This window comes from Leishmania major, chromosome 13, assembly GCF_000002725.2.
Source record: "Leishmania major strain Friedlin complete genome, chromosome 13".
NCBI classification, from domain to species: Eukaryota; Euglenozoa; class Kinetoplastea; order Trypanosomatida; family Trypanosomatidae; genus Leishmania; species Leishmania major.
In genome coordinates this window covers 623,700-638,777 of record NC_007254.2, presented here as the reverse complement: position 1 = coordinate 638,777, position 15,078 = coordinate 623,700, and the positions used below count along the sequence as shown (strand labels likewise).

At 58.2% G+C, this 15,078-nt stretch overlaps 1 protein-coding gene across 1 annotated transcript; it reads left to right on the top strand.

Annotated features, from left to right (window-relative positions):
- Nucleotides 1-153: 153 nt before the first annotated feature.
- On the top strand, nucleotides 154-14,148 carry LMJF_13_1650 (putative dynein heavy chain; the record flags this gene model as incomplete). The annotated part of the gene is made up of 1 exon (XM_001681857.1): nucleotides 154-14,148. The coding sequence occupies one exon, from the start codon at nucleotides 154-156 to the stop codon at nucleotides 14,146-14,148; it is 13,995 nt and encodes a 4,664-aa protein (XP_001681909.1).
- Nucleotides 14,149-15,078: the final 930 nt, after the last annotated feature.

Below are 15,078 nucleotides of genomic sequence, written 5' to 3'. Positions count from 1 at the left end.
CGGAGACGACGACACAGCGACTCGTTGTCTTTCCTCAAGACAGAACCCTAGTGCGGCTCTCGACACAGGTGCGAAACTTGCTTCTCGCACTGCACCGGCCAGCTAACCTGAGTATTGATCTCCGATACAGGCGCTCGATCTTTTGCCTGACAGATGGCGAAGGGCGACAAGGACGACGCGCCGGCGGACAAGCGCGTCGTGTGGATTGAGCAGCGCATAACCAATGCTCTGAAACTGAAGCCCGCCGAGTCAAAGAAGCTTCTTGAGAGTGAAGAAAACCGAGCCCAGATGAGTGAGTTCCTGGACACCGCCGATGCGTGTCACCTCTATGTATACCAAGCATCAACCGGTGCGTTTGTGACCCGCATTGAGGCGCCTGAGGAGCTCAAGAAGAAGGGCTTGTTCTTCAGCAAGATCAAGCGGGAGAAGATAGCGGATGAAAACCATATGAAGGAGAAAATCACATTTGGCGACTTCTCGCCTGACGTCCTCAATAGCCTCAGCGCTGTGACGCGGAATGTGTACGTGCAGATCCTGAAGGGCGACAAGCGGAACACTGCGACCGTACCCGACGTGGCTATTGGCGAACTCATGGGCGACACCAACCAGCTGCTCTCGAACTTGCTGGTCATGCAAGGCTTGAGCCAAGGTAAAACGTTTTTGCCCATGCCACCCATTCAGTTTCCTCCCCGCATCGACGATTTTGTTATGGATAAGGAGACGCTGTACCTGCTCGAGGGCACCGTCGTGTCGTGGACAGGGCAAATCAAGGCCGCCATCGCGTCGTCGCCGGAGGAGCTGGAGGAGGCCGCGCCACAGACGGGCCGATACCCGTGCCCGCTGGATGAGATCCACTTCTGGAAGGAGAAGTCTGAGAACCTGGCTGGCTTGGAGGAGCAGCTGTACTCGGTGAAGTCGCTCAAGATTCTTGTGTTGCTGAAGCGTGCAGGCAGCAGCTACTACGCCGCCTTTTCGCAGCTGATGGCCGAGCTGAAGGATGCTGCGCACGAGTCTCGTGACAACTACCAGTACCTCAAGCCCCTCATTCCCGAGTTTGAGCAGATGTCCATGTCAGCTGCCAGCCACGTCCCCTTCGTGGAGCTCTCCAAAAGCGGCGTCTTCAAGCGCCTCTTTCACTTTTTGTACCTGCTGTGGACGCAGTCCGGCTTCTACAACAACCCCGCTAGACTTGTCTTCCTTATCCGCGAGATGGGAAACGCTCTGATTGAGATGGCCGCCGACCACGTCAACGTCGCCGAGTTCGCGGAGGGCCTGGAGAAGAAGGAGGTGATTGAGCGGCTGAGCAGTGCGCTGGCGATTGGCGGTGAGTTCAAGGCGCTGTACTTCCAGTACAAGTCACACGTGTCGTCCGTGGCGCGGCCGTGGAAGTTCCAGAACGCGGCGCTCTTCTCCAGGCTGGATACCTTTCTGGAGCGGTGCCATGACCTCCTTGATGTGATCGAGACAGCGCTCCTCTTCGACAAGATGGAGAACATGAAAATTGGCGGAACCAAAGGCGAGCACCTGACGTCCGAGGCGGAGGAGATTAAGCAAATCTTCGACGTGTCCCTTGCGCGTTTCTTCAGCGTCGACTACGACCTTCTAGACATTACGAACACGCGCTTCGACGCCGACTACGACGACCTCAAGTGTGTGATCCACGGGTTAGAGGAGCGCCTGAGTTCAATCCTCGTCACCACAATCGACGAATCCAGCGCCATCACCGAGGTGTTCAAGGCTGTGGACACGTTTGATGGCTTCACAGACAGGACGCCGATGCAGCAGGAGTGGCTGAAGAAGCAAAGCGGCGTGCTGGAAGGCTTTCATCGGGACCTGATCAAGGTCCAGGAAACTTACTACGCGGGTGAGGCGGCTGGGGTGTACCCCAACATGCCCCCTCTTGCAAGCACCATTGTGCGGTGCAAGGCGTTGCTAGATCGCATCAACGAGAGCCACTCTCGCGTGGTCGACCTGTCCTCGACGGTACTGCAGGGCGAGCGCGGCGTTGAGGCACTTCAGCTGTACGGAAAGCTGAAGGAGCTGCTGCAGAGCACGATCCACGAGAAGTTCGAGAGGTGGACCGCCCAGGTGGGCACTCTGCGCTCGGACAAGCTGCGGCTGCCGGTGCTTTCGGTGGATGCCAACAAGCGTCTTTCGGTCAACTTCGACGCATCGCTCGTGAAGACGCTGCGTGAGGTGTACTATGTGGAGGTACTCAATTCATACGAATCCTCGGGTGTTGGCCAGTTCGAGGTTCCGCGCGATGCAGAGGCGATCTTCACGAAGCGGGACGTGTACCGCGACCAGGCACTGAAGCTGGAGTACCTGTGCACAACGTACAACAACTTGAGCTCGAGCCTCCGCCCGCACGACGAGCGGCCACTCATCGAGGATGAGTTGCAGAAGTTTGAGTCCTTCCTGTCGTGTGGCCTCAAGGACGTGCGGTGGGAGGACGAGGACGCCACAAACGCGTTTATCGAGGAGGCACTGAAGCAAGTCACGGCCATTGACACAGCCGTGTCGACGCTGCATTGCAACGTTCAGCAGATGAAGAACTCTATGAACAAGTACAAGACGGATGACACACTCTTTCCGTTGGATGCCGCGACGGGGGCAAAGACAATGTCGGTGGTGGAGCTGCGCAAGACGCTTGGCGACTACGTTGAGTCGCGCGCAGCGGGGCTGCGCGATAGAAACGACGAGATCAAGTCGCTGATGCAAAACAGCCTGCAAGCGCTGCAGACGTTGAAGGAGGCAAGCGGCGGTTCTGTTGTGAGTAGCACGGACGCGGTGTGGCAGGATTACCTGGCGTACGTCAGCTCCGTTGCACGGGAGTGCCTAGCTGAGGTGGCGGTGACGTCACTCACAAACATGCGCAACCAGCTGGACCCCGTGTGGCTGGCGGACCACGACGGTATCCCGCTTGTCGATGTGAAGCTCTCTTTGTCGAAGGTAACGGCAGACAACCCGACGTCAAAGTCGCGCTTTGATCCTGCGCTCATGACAAGCGACAGCGAGGAGACATCGGTATGGCAGATGCTCAGTGACACAATCGCTGGCATAATCGACTCTTACAGCCTCATCGACCCAGTTCACGGCTCGACGTCGTACACGGAAGAGATGCGGCAGGACGAGCACGTTCAGGCCCTCGTGGAGGAGATTCAGACACTATTCCAGCAGAACGTGATGGCGTGCGAAGAGTACCGTCACGCGTACGACGAGTTCAAGTCGCTGTGGGAAACGGATCGCAAGAAGGTGTTCGCGAAGTTCATCGAGACGGACCATCACCGCAACGGGCATCGGCCGAGCGTCTCGATGGAGGACGCCACAGCGGCCATGGCGCAGGGGCAGAAACCAGCGGAGTACTTTGGTGTAAGCCTGCAGGAATTCGATCGCGCGATTACCGAGTACACGCGCATCCGAAGTCGACTTACCGCGATCGAGGACCGCCACACGGAGGGCTCAGTGCTGATCGACGTCAAGCCGTTGCGCGTGGCGCTGCGCGACCTGAGCCGGCGATGGAAGGAGATGTATTCCGACTACCTGCTAGACAAGATCAAGGCTGATCTGAGTCAACTCTACGAGTTCATCAAGGAGGCCGACAAGGGGCTCGAGGTGGAGGTGCTGGACGGCGACGTGGATGCGCTCAAGTCCGTTATGCGGTGGATCCGCGACTGTCGCAAGCGCAACACGGAGGTGATGGGTGATGACGAGACCGGCGAGACAGGTGGAATGTTCTTGCCCATCAAGGCGGCCATTGGAATGCTGAAGACGCATGCCAGCACTTCGCCAGATGCCGAGGCGGAGCTGGCGAAGATTGAGAAGCTCGAGGAGCTGCGGAAGCCTGCGCCTGAGCAGTGGGTCGCGCTGAACAAGAAGGCGCTGAACGCGCGCGCGCAGAACTCCATCGTGCAGGACCGGGAGGCAGAAAAGATCAAGGAGAATGTCGCGGCGTTCGAGCAGGAGCTGAACTACGAGGTAGACGTTTTCCACCAGAACCCGCTGTTTACCTACGCCATTCAACCTAGTGAGGTCTACAACGCTATCGACAGCGTGTACGCACACTTCATGGTGGTCGAGAATAAGGCGAAGGGACTGCAGAACCTGCAGGACCTCTTTGATCTTGCCGTGTCACATTTCAAGGGCATCCGCGAATGTCGGCAGGAGCTGGCGCTGCTGAAGCAGATTTGGGATCTTAACTTTCACGTTACCTCTCAGTTCCGCGACTGGATGCGGTCGACGTTCAAGGACGCTGACGTGAGCTACTTCGAGGATGAGGCCAAGAAGATTTCGAAGCAGCTGCAGCTACAGCCGATGAAGGTGAAGGGGTGGGGCGTCTTCAAGGGTGTCGACGAGACAGTGCGCAACATGCGCACGTCGCTGCCGCTGTGCGACTCGCTGAGCTCACCGTCTATGCGGCCGCGCCACTGGGAGGAGCTGGTGCGCACGACGAATCAGCCTGGCACCATCGACCCCGCGGCTGCAGATTTCACGCTTGAGAAACTCTTCGCCCTCGGTCTTCATAAGTACTCAGAAGACGTGGCCAGCATCGTCGAAAAGGCTGAGAAGGAGCTGCGCATCGAGACGAACCTGTCAAAGATCATTGTGGCCTGGGAGAAGCTGCAGTTCACGTATGAGATGGACGCCCACCTGGATTGCTACCTCCTCGGCTCCGTCGACGACGTTGTGGAGCAACTAGAGAACGACAGCAACGCCCTTTCCTCCATGTTGTCTGATCGCTTTGTGGAGTACTTCTACGAGAAGGTGCTGAGCTGGCAGAAGGACCTCGGGCTGGTGGACACGTGCACGACAAAGTGGATGGACATCCAGCGTCAGTGGCAGAACCTGTTCCCAATCTTCGTCCTTTCTGAGGACATCAAAGAGCAGCTGCCGAATGAGGCAAAGCAGTTTAGCGAGGCGGACCGCGTGTTCCGGCTTCTCATGAGCAAGGCGCACCTGTACACGAACCCGGTGGAGACGATTTGCTCCGGCAAGCTGTCGGAGGATATAGGGCGTGGCGAAGCGCTAGAGGAGACGCTCAACTACATCCAAGGCATCCTGAACCGCTGCGAGAAGGCTCTGGCTGATTACCTGGAGACGAAGCGGAAGCTGTTCCCGCGCTTCTTCTTTGTCTCGGACACGGACCTCATCGACATTCTTTCCAAGGGCTCCGACCCGCGTGCGGTCATTGTGCACATGAGCAAGATCATCGAATCCGTCGACTCCTTCACCTTTGACAATAACCCGTACCCCAACGCTGGCGCGGAAGAAGTGTGGGAGATGGTGTCAATCCAGGGAGAGAGGGTGACGCTGACGGAGAGCTTTGCATGCGACGGCGCGGTTGAAAGCTGGCTGGAGGGGCTTGTGCAGTGTATGAAGCGCAGCATGAAGGTGCACATCAGGGAGGCGAACGCGGGCTACCTCGAGAAGCCGCGAAACGAGTGGATCTATCAGTACCCGTGCCAGGCGGTCATCGTAGCGTCACGTATCTGGTTCACGACCGAAGTGCATCAAGCCTTTACGCAGATCGAGGAGGGCAACGACATGGGCATGAAGGACTTGCTGAAGAGCCAAAAGTCGCAGCTGGACAGTCTTATCAAGGAGGTGCTGCTAGATCGCTCGTCGACGGAGCGCAAGATGCTAGTGCACCTCATTACTATCGACGTGCACAACCGGGACATCGTGCAGAGCATGGTGGATGACCGCATCGACTCCGTCGATGCCTTCAGCTGGCAGTCGCAGCTTCGCTACTACTGGGACGAGAACAAGGGCAGCGAGATCCGGATCGCCGACGCCGACTTCATCAACGGGTACGAGTATATCGGCCTGTGCGGCTGTCTTGTCATCACAAAGCTGACGGACCGCTGCTACATCACCCTCACGCAGGCGCTGCGCCTGAAACAGGGCGGCGCCCCAGCTGGGCCGGCTGGTACGGGCAAGACAGAGACCACCAAGGATCTGGCGCGCAACATGGGCATTGCGTGCTACGTGTTCAACTGCTCCGATCAGATGAACTACATTACTCTCGGCCAGATCTTCAAGGGTCTTGCTATGTCCGGCTCGTGGGGCTGTTTCGATGAGTTCAACCGCATCTCTATTGAGGTGCTCTCCGTCGTCGCGACCCAGGTGGGCTCCATCTTGAACGCGCTCAAGGAGAACAAGTCGCGCTTCCGCTTCGTGGGTGTGGAGATCTCGCTCAAGCGCTCCGTGGGCATGTGGATCACCATGAACCCGGGCTACGCCGGTCGTACGGAGTTGCCGGAGAATATCAAGTCGCTCTTCCGTCCGTGCGCCATGTGCGTGCCGGATCTTAAGAACATTTGCGAGATCATGCTGGCCGCGGAGGGTTTCGGCGATGCCAAGGATCTTGCGCTGAAGTTCGTCACGCTGTATCGTCTGAACAAGGAGCTGCTGTCACCGCAGGACCACTACGACTGGGGTTTGCGTGCCGTGAAGTCTGTCTTGTACATCGCTGGCGCCCTCAAGCGCGGTGATCCTGATCTTCCGGAGCGCAACGTTTTGATGCGCGCCCTCCGCGACACGAACATGGCGAAGCTCAGCAAGGACGACGTGTACGTGTTCATGGGTCTGATCCGCTCGCTTTTCCCGAACCTCGATGTGCCGAAGAAGAACAAGCCGGAGCTGGTCGCTGCCTGCAAGGCGGTCTGCAAGGAGCAGGGCAACTTGCCGGGCGAGAACGACATCTTCATCCTGAAGTGCGTGCAGTACGAGGAACTGCTGCATGTACGCCACTCGGTGTTTATCCTCGGTGCGGCCGGTGCGGGCAAGACTGAGTGCTGGCGCTGTTTGCAGGGCGCGCTGACAAAGCTACACCAGGACGAGTGGAAGGCGAAAGCGGTCTCGTCGTGCCTCAACCCAAAGGCGATCTCCTCCAATGAGCTATACGGCTACTTCACCCCGCAGAAGGAGTGGCGCGACGGCATTCTGTCGACGATCTTCCGCGACTATGCCGTGGAGTCGAAGAAAAAGAAGAACATGAAGTGGATCGTGCTGGACGGCATCATCGACGCAGAGTGGATTGAGTCGATGAACACCGTGATGGACGACAACAAGATGCTGACGCTCGTGTCGAATGAACGTATTCCGCTGACGGACTCGATGCGAATGATCTTCGAGGTGTCGCACCTGCGCAACGCCTCGCCGGCGACAGTGTCGCGGGCCGGTGTCATCTTCATCAACGAATCGGATCTGGGCTGGGGCCCGTTCAAGGACAAGTGGATCGCGTCGCGTGAGAAGCGCGAAGGTGTGATCCTCGATAACCTCTTCGACAAGTATGTGCCGTTCATCTTTGAGTTCTGGAAGCGCAGCATGCGGCCGATCGTGTCTGTGATGGACATCAACGTGGTACAAACCCTTTGCTTCCTCCTCGACGGTATCTTCAAGACGATGGAACCGGAGGAGCTGGCGAAGAACTCTAACCCTTTCGAGGTGTATGAAAAGTACTTTGTCTTCGCCGCCATCTGGGCCTTTGGCGGCCCGCTGCCGAGCTCCGACGGCCGCATTGACATGCGGCTCAACTTCTCAAACCAGTGGAAGAAGGAGTTCCCAAGTATGAAAATCTCCGACGCCGGGTCGGTGTTCGACTACTACATAGACAAGACGAAGGACGACGGCGGCGCTGTGCTGTTCGACTGGAAGCCATGGACGGAGCTCGTGCAGCCCTACACGATGGACGCGGATATACAGCTGTCATCTGTGTCCGTGCAAACCGCTGACACGGTGCGCATGTCGTATCTCATGAGCCTTTTCGTCGACAACGCGAAGGGCGTCATGCTGGTGGGTACTGCTGGCACGGGTAAGACAAACCTCATCTTGTCGAAGCTGCGTTCGCTGGACAACGAGAAGGTGGTGTTCCGTGTCGTCTCGTTTAACGCCCGCACCTCATCCTCTGGTTTGCAGGGAGTGATGGAGCAGTCGCTGGAGAAGCGCTCTGGGCGCACCTACGGCCCGCCGAATCGCAAGAAGCTCGTGTTTTTCCTGGATGACATGAACATGCCAACGCCAGACAAGTACGGCACGCAGGAGGCCGTGGCGCTGCTGCAGCAGCACGTCGGCTACGGCTTCTGGTATGATCGTGTGAAGATTGTGCAGAAGGAGGTGGTGGACGTGCGGTATGTTGGTGCGATGAACCCCAAGTCCGGCACTTTCACCATCCTGGACCGTCTGCTGCGCCACTTCGCCGTTTTCTCGACGAATATGCCTGATCGCGCAGACCTGGTGAGCATCTACGGACAGATTTTGCAGGCGCACACGAAGCCATTCCCCCGGGACATCCGCGATACTCTCACGACGCTGCTCACAAATGCCACGATCGAGCTTCACTCGAATGTGGCGAAGCTGTTCTTCCCGACGGCCATCAAGTTCCACTACCAATGGAACATGCGTGAGATGTTCAACATTTTCCAGGGCGTGTGCAAGTCCAACCCGAAGCTGCACAAGAGCAGCCTGCAGCTGGTCCGTCTTTGGGTGCACGAGTGCAACCGCACGTTCCGCGACCGCATGGCCGATGACGCCGACATGAAGCGCTACGACGCCCTGCTTCAGGAAGTCATTATGCGCGCCGGATTCACCGACGTGAAGGCGAAGGATGTGATGGAGGAGCCGCTGCTGTGGGCGCCGTTCCATACGACGCCAGAGGGGCTGGAGAACGTGTACGATGAGACAAACTACGACGATGCCGGCGCCTACCTGCGCAAGAAGCTGGCGGACTACAACGAGAACTACGCCTCCATGAACCTTGTGCTGTTCAACCAAGCCATCGAGCATGTCTGCCGCATTGCCCGTATCACTTCGAACCCGCGCGGCAATGCATTCTTGGTCGGCGTTGGCGGCTCTGGTAAGCAGTCCTTGGCGCGCCTTGCGTCGTACATCAACGGACACGACATCTTCCAGATTCTTGTGACGAGCACGTACGACATTAGCGACTTCCGCAACGACATGCAGGAGCTGTACCGAAAATGTGGCGTACGCGGGTACCCGTTCGCGTTCATCATCACAGATACACAGATTGTGTCGGTGGAAATGCTGGTGTACCTGAACGACATGCTGAGCAGTGGTAACGTGCCGGAGCTGTTCAACCAGGATGAACGCGAGGGCATCATCGCCTCCGTCGTAAACGAGGTGAAGGCTTCCGGCGTCGCCGACTACTCGAATCCGGATGTGTGCTGGGAGCACTTCATCCACAAGGTTCGCTCGAACCTGCACATTATTCTCTGCTTCTCGCCCGTGAGCAAGAACTTTGCGTCGTGGTGCCGACAGTTCCCGGCGCTGGCCAACACCACCGTGATTGACTGGTTCCTGAGCTGGCCGGAGCAGGCGCTTCGGTCGGTGGCGCAGCGCTTCCTTTCGGAGATTGATCTGGGAGGCGAGGAGATGACGCAGAACATTGCGGACTTCATGGCGTACTGCCAGATAAAGGTGACGGAGACGTGCGAGGAGTACTACGCGCAGGAAAAGCGGCACGCCTACACGACACCCAAGTCGTTCCTCGAACTGATCGCCTTCTACAAGGACTTGCTAGCCCGGAAGCGGAAGGAGAACAGTGATCAAACGGATCGTCTCGTGAGCGGTATCGATAAGATCAAGGAGGCAGGGGCGCAGGTGCAGGGGCTGCAAGAGGTGCTTCAGCGGGAGAGCGTGGAGGTGGAGGAGGCGCGACAGAAGACGGCAGCACTTCTCGAGACGGTGGGCCGCGAGAAGTCCGTCGTGGAGGAGCAGAGCGCGATTGCGGCGAAGGAGGAGTCGAAGACGAACAAGATCGTAGAGGAGGTGACGTCGTTCGAGAAGCAGTGCCAGGAGGATTTGGCCAAGGCGCAACCGCTCGTCCAGGAGGCGCTGGCGGCCCTCGATACTCTTGACAAGGCCTCGATTGCGGAGCTCAAGAATCTCGGCAAGCCGCCGGAAGATGTGCAAATGGTGGCCATCTGCGTGCTGGTGCTCACGTCGAACCCGCGCTCGATTCCGTCGATGAAGCAGCGGTCGTGGAATGAGTGCAAGAAGATGATGAACCAGGTGGATCGCTTCTTGACGGAACTGCGCAACTTTGACGTGAACAACATTCCCCAGGTGTGCATCGACCAGATTCAGGTGTACATCAACAACCCCTCCTTCGACCCGGACATCATCAGGAACAAGTCCTTCGCTGCGGCTGGTCTATGCAAGTGGGCCATCGGCATGAACCGCTACCACGCCGTTCGCTGTGAGGTGCGTCCGAAGGAGGAGCGGCTCGCGGAGGCGCAGCAGCGTCTTGTCTCAAGCCGCGCAGCGCTGAAGAAAATTCAAGACAAGGTGGCGGACCTGCAGGCCAAGCTTGGCGCTCTGGTCAGCCAGTACGACGAGGCCGTGGCCGAGGCCGACGCGATCGAGGCCAAGGCGAAGAAAACACAGATGAAGATGAACCTGGCGCAGCGCCTTGTGAGCGGATTGGCGGACGAGAGTGTACGCTGGGGTGCCACCATCGAAAAGCTGAAGGAGGCCGCGAAGCTGCTGGTCGGCGACGTGCTGCTGAGCGCATCGTTCGTGTCTTATATTGGGCCCTTCTCCAAGGCATTCCGCGAGCAGATAGTGGAGCAGGACTGGCTGCCGGAAATCAAGAAGCTGGGCATTCCAATGACGGAGGGTCTTGACGTGACGATGGACGTGCTCACTTCGGAGGCGGCGGTGGCGTCGTGGAACAACGAGGGACTCCCCTCTGATCGTGTCTCGACCGAGAACGGTGCCATTCTCAACAACTGCATGCGTTGGCCGCTCATGATCGACCCGCAGCTGCAAGGCATCAAGTGGATTCGAACCCGCGAGGAGAAGAACGGCCTGCGTGTTGTGCAGACCACACAGAAGGGCTGGCAGCGCACTCTGCAGACGTGCATCGAGGAGGGCCTTCCGTGCCTTATCGAGGGCCTTGGCGAGTTTGTGGAGCCCGTTCTCGACGGCGTTCTGAGTCGACAGACGTTCCGCAAGGGCGGCCGCGAGTTCATCAAGCTCGGCGCTACCGAAGTGGAGTACAACCCGAAGTTCCGGTTGATTCTGCAGACGAAGCTCGGCAACCCTCACTACGGCCCTGAAGTGAATGCGCAGACGACCCTGATCAACTTCATGGTGACAGAGACGGGTCTGGAGGATCAGCTGCTGGCGGTCGTGGTGAGCCAAGAGCGACCAGACTTGGAGAATAAACGCGGCATGCTGATTCGACAGATGAACACCATGACAATTGAGCTGCAGCAGTGCGAGAACGGACTGCTCTACGAGCTGACAAACGCAACCGGCGACATCCTGGAGAACGTCACCCTGGTCGAAAACTTGGAGGCGACCAAGAAGAAGGCGAAGGACATCAACGCCTCCTTTGCGCAGGCCGTCGTCACACAGAAGGATATCGCGCAGAACCGTCTACGGTACACCGACGTAGCGGTGCGCGGCTCTCTCCTGTTCTTCCAGATTGATCAACTGTGGAGGATCGACCACATGTACCAGTACTCGCTGGAGGCGTTCATGGTGGTGTTCAACAAGGCTCTCGCCGGCGCACCGCAGCCGGAGAACAAGAAGGATGTAAAAAAGCGCGTGGCAAACGTCACGCAGTCGATCACGGAGAATGTCTTCGCCTACGTGTCGCGCGGCCTGTTTGAGCGCCACAAGCTGATCTTCTCGAGCCTCCTCACCTTCACCATTCTCAGCCGTTGCAATGAGATCAACCTGAAACAGCTGGACTTCCTCCTCCGCGGTAAGAAGAAGACGGGCGTCGTGCGGCCAGAGACGGTAACGGCGTGGTGCACGCAACCGAACTGGGACGCGGTGCAGGCGCTTGCGGAAGTGGAGGGTGCCACGCCGTCGTTCAGTCTGCTGCCGAGCGACATGGCAGAGAACAATCGATGGTTTCAGTACTGCGAGCTCGAGAAGCCGGAGGTGGAGAAGATGCCAGGAGAGTGGAAGAACCTCTCGAACTTCGAGCGCCTGCTAGTGCTGCGTTGCCTGCGTCCCGATCGTCTCACAGCGGCGCTGGAAATGTTTGTGGGCACCACCATCGGCCGCTTTTTTGTGTCTGATCAGGCAGTGGACATCTCCGTCTCGTACCAGAACTCGAGCACAACGACGCCGCTCTTCTTCATCTTATCCCCTGGTGTCGACCCGGTCAAGGCAGTCGAGGAGCTGGGCCGCAAACTGGGTTACACGTACGACAGGGAGAATTTCTACAACGTATCGCTGGGGCAAGGTCAAGAGGTGGTGGCGGACCGCGCGCTGGACAAGTGCTTTGCCGAGGGCGGGTGGGCGCTACTATCGAATATCCATCTGGTGGAAAAGTGGCTGCGCACGCTGGAGCGGCGCCTCGACACGTACGCGGAGACGTACACGCGCGTCGCGCAGCTTCGCAAGGAGATTGCGGAACGGAAGGCCGGCGAGCGCAGCGCTGCTGCAGGAGGCGCCGGCGGCGGCGATAAGGAGCAGCACGACGATGAGGCGGCAGAGGACAAGTCGGCGCCCTCGCATTGCGAGAGCGGCGAGGGGGAGACGGACGAGGACATCGGCGACGGCGAGGATGGTGCTGAGGCGGGCAGTGGCAACGCGGCGGGGGATAAGAACAACATGATTGTGGTGACGGATGACGAGATCGAGTTCGATGGCGTTAAGGGGCACCCCGATTTCCGCGTGTTCCTGAGCGCGGAGCCGTCAAATGTGATCCCTATTGGTATCCTGCAGCGCTCGGTGAAGCTGACGTCGGAGCCGCCGACTGGTATTCGGCAGAATATTGTGCGTGCCATGAGCAACTTCAGCGACGAGCCGTGGGAGAAGAGCGCGAAGCCGACCGAGTACCGCTGCATCATGTTCTCCATGTGCTTCTTCCACGCCGTCGTCGTGGAGCGCAAGAAGTTCGGCCCGCTGGGCTGGAACCGCGCGTACCCGTTCAACGCCGGCGACCTCACGACGTGCATGGAGGTTGCGGCCAACTACATTGAGGACCGCCCCAAGGTACCGTGGGAGGATCTGCGCTACGTCTTTGGCGAGATCATGTACGGTGGCCACATCACAGACGACTGGGATCGCGTCCTGTGCATGGCGTACCTGCAGAGCTACCTCATCCCAGACTGCTGCGACGGCCTGCAGCTGGCACCAGGCGTTGCAGTGCCAGCGCCGGCAAGTTACCAGGAGTACATGCAGTGGCTGACGACTAGCGATGATTTTCCGGCTGAATCGCCGCTGCTGTATGGTCTGCACCCCAACGCGGAGATAAACTACCGCACGATGCAGGCCGACGTCCTCTTCAAGACCATCAACGAGCTACAGCCCAAGAAGCACAGTGGCGGCGACATGCTGAGCCCGCAGGATATTGTGCAGCAGAAAATCGACGAGATTCGCGAGCGCTTGCCGGAGCCGCACAACCTGCAGGACTTGTCAGAGCGCCTCGAGGACGACCGCTCGCCTCAGCAGCACGTTTTCTACCAGGAGAGCGAGCGCATGAATATCCTTATTGAGACCCTGCGTGCGTCGCTGGAGGAGCTGAACCTTGGCCTGAAGGGTGCGCTGTCGATGAGCACCGCGATGCAGGAGCTGTTTGATCAGATTTTCCTGGACAAGATGCCGGAGCGATGGGCGCGCGTCTCCTTCATGTCGCAGCGCATGCTCGGCTCGTGGGTGGAGAACTTCATGGCGCGCAATGAGCAGCTAGTGAGCTGGAACGCCGATCTGCAGACGCCAAAGGTTACAAATATTTCGCTCTTCTTCAACCCCATGTCATTCTTGACCGCCATCATGCAGACCACCTCCATTATCAACAGCTTTGATCTCGATCAAATGGCACTGGTTGTGGATGTGCTGAAGAAGTCTGCCGACCAGATCGAGTCCAACGCGCGCGACGGTTGCTACGTGACCGGGCTTGCAATGGAGGGGGCTCGGTGGGATGGCACGGCTGGCTGCATCGAGGAAAGCCGTCTAAAGGACCTGTATCCCAAGATGCCTATCATGCAAGTCCGCTCCCTGCCGCTGAGCAAGATTGATCGGCGCGACCAGTACGAATGCCCCGTGTACAAGACACAGGCTCGTGGCCCCGGCTTTGTTGTCGGTTTCTACCTCAAGAGCAAGCAGCCGTCGCGTAAGTGGGTGATTGCGGGGGTGGGCCTATTGTTAGACGTGGTGGAGTAGCCAGACTCGGGCACACGCGGCGTGCCGGACACGAGCATGAGGAAACATAGACAATGCAGCGCCAAAGCTTGCTGCAACGAGAAGCGTCAATATGTATTTTTTTCTTTTGAGACGCAGCAACTCAGCGGGCGCCGTGCACCTCTCATTGACAGGATGGGGGGGGCGATGAGATGGTCGGCGTTTGTGGATGTACCGAGAGTAACCATGTTTAGTAGTGCCCCTTTTTTGGATGTGTGCGTGTGTTTTCCTCTCTTTCCGCACGTGTGTGCTTCTTGGTGTGTCTGCCTCTGTCACATTCCCCTTTTCGGTTTGTTTGCCCGTGATGTAAGCTGTGCAACATGTGACACACAATCGCACGCACTGCGCAGTGTGCATGTCGATTCTTCTTGATCCCTGCGAATCTCACGACACCAAAAACACCACATCCACAAGAATAAGCACCGTGCTGATCAGCCGAACTGCCGTGAGTCTGTATCGGCTCGGCGATGGTACTGTTGCGTTGCAGGTGTTGCCTCCTCTCTTCTCCCTCCTCTTGCGCTCTCGACGGAGAGCACAGGAGGCGTTTTTGGAGGGGGAAAGTTCTCGGGACGACGTCATAATGTTGAGAGTGGCGAAGCTGAGGGTAATGGGGGGGGCGTTCGAGGATGTAGCATAACACGGCTCCTGTGTTCTCTGCCGCTCTGTCGAGCAGCAGCGTCTTTTACTCCTGTCTCTGGCTCTGCTCCATCCATCGCTACCACCGATTCTGTCCCTCTCTTTTCCTTCTCCCACAACGCTCAGGAAGCTTCGACACGAGACAAGCGCAAAACAAGCCCGGTGTGAACATTTAAGGCGACGCATCGTCACGTTTGGGGATCGCAGCTGTCGCTCACGAGGACCGGATGCAGCTCAAATAACCTTTCCCTGTCCTCTGTGGCTGAGGCCGCTGAC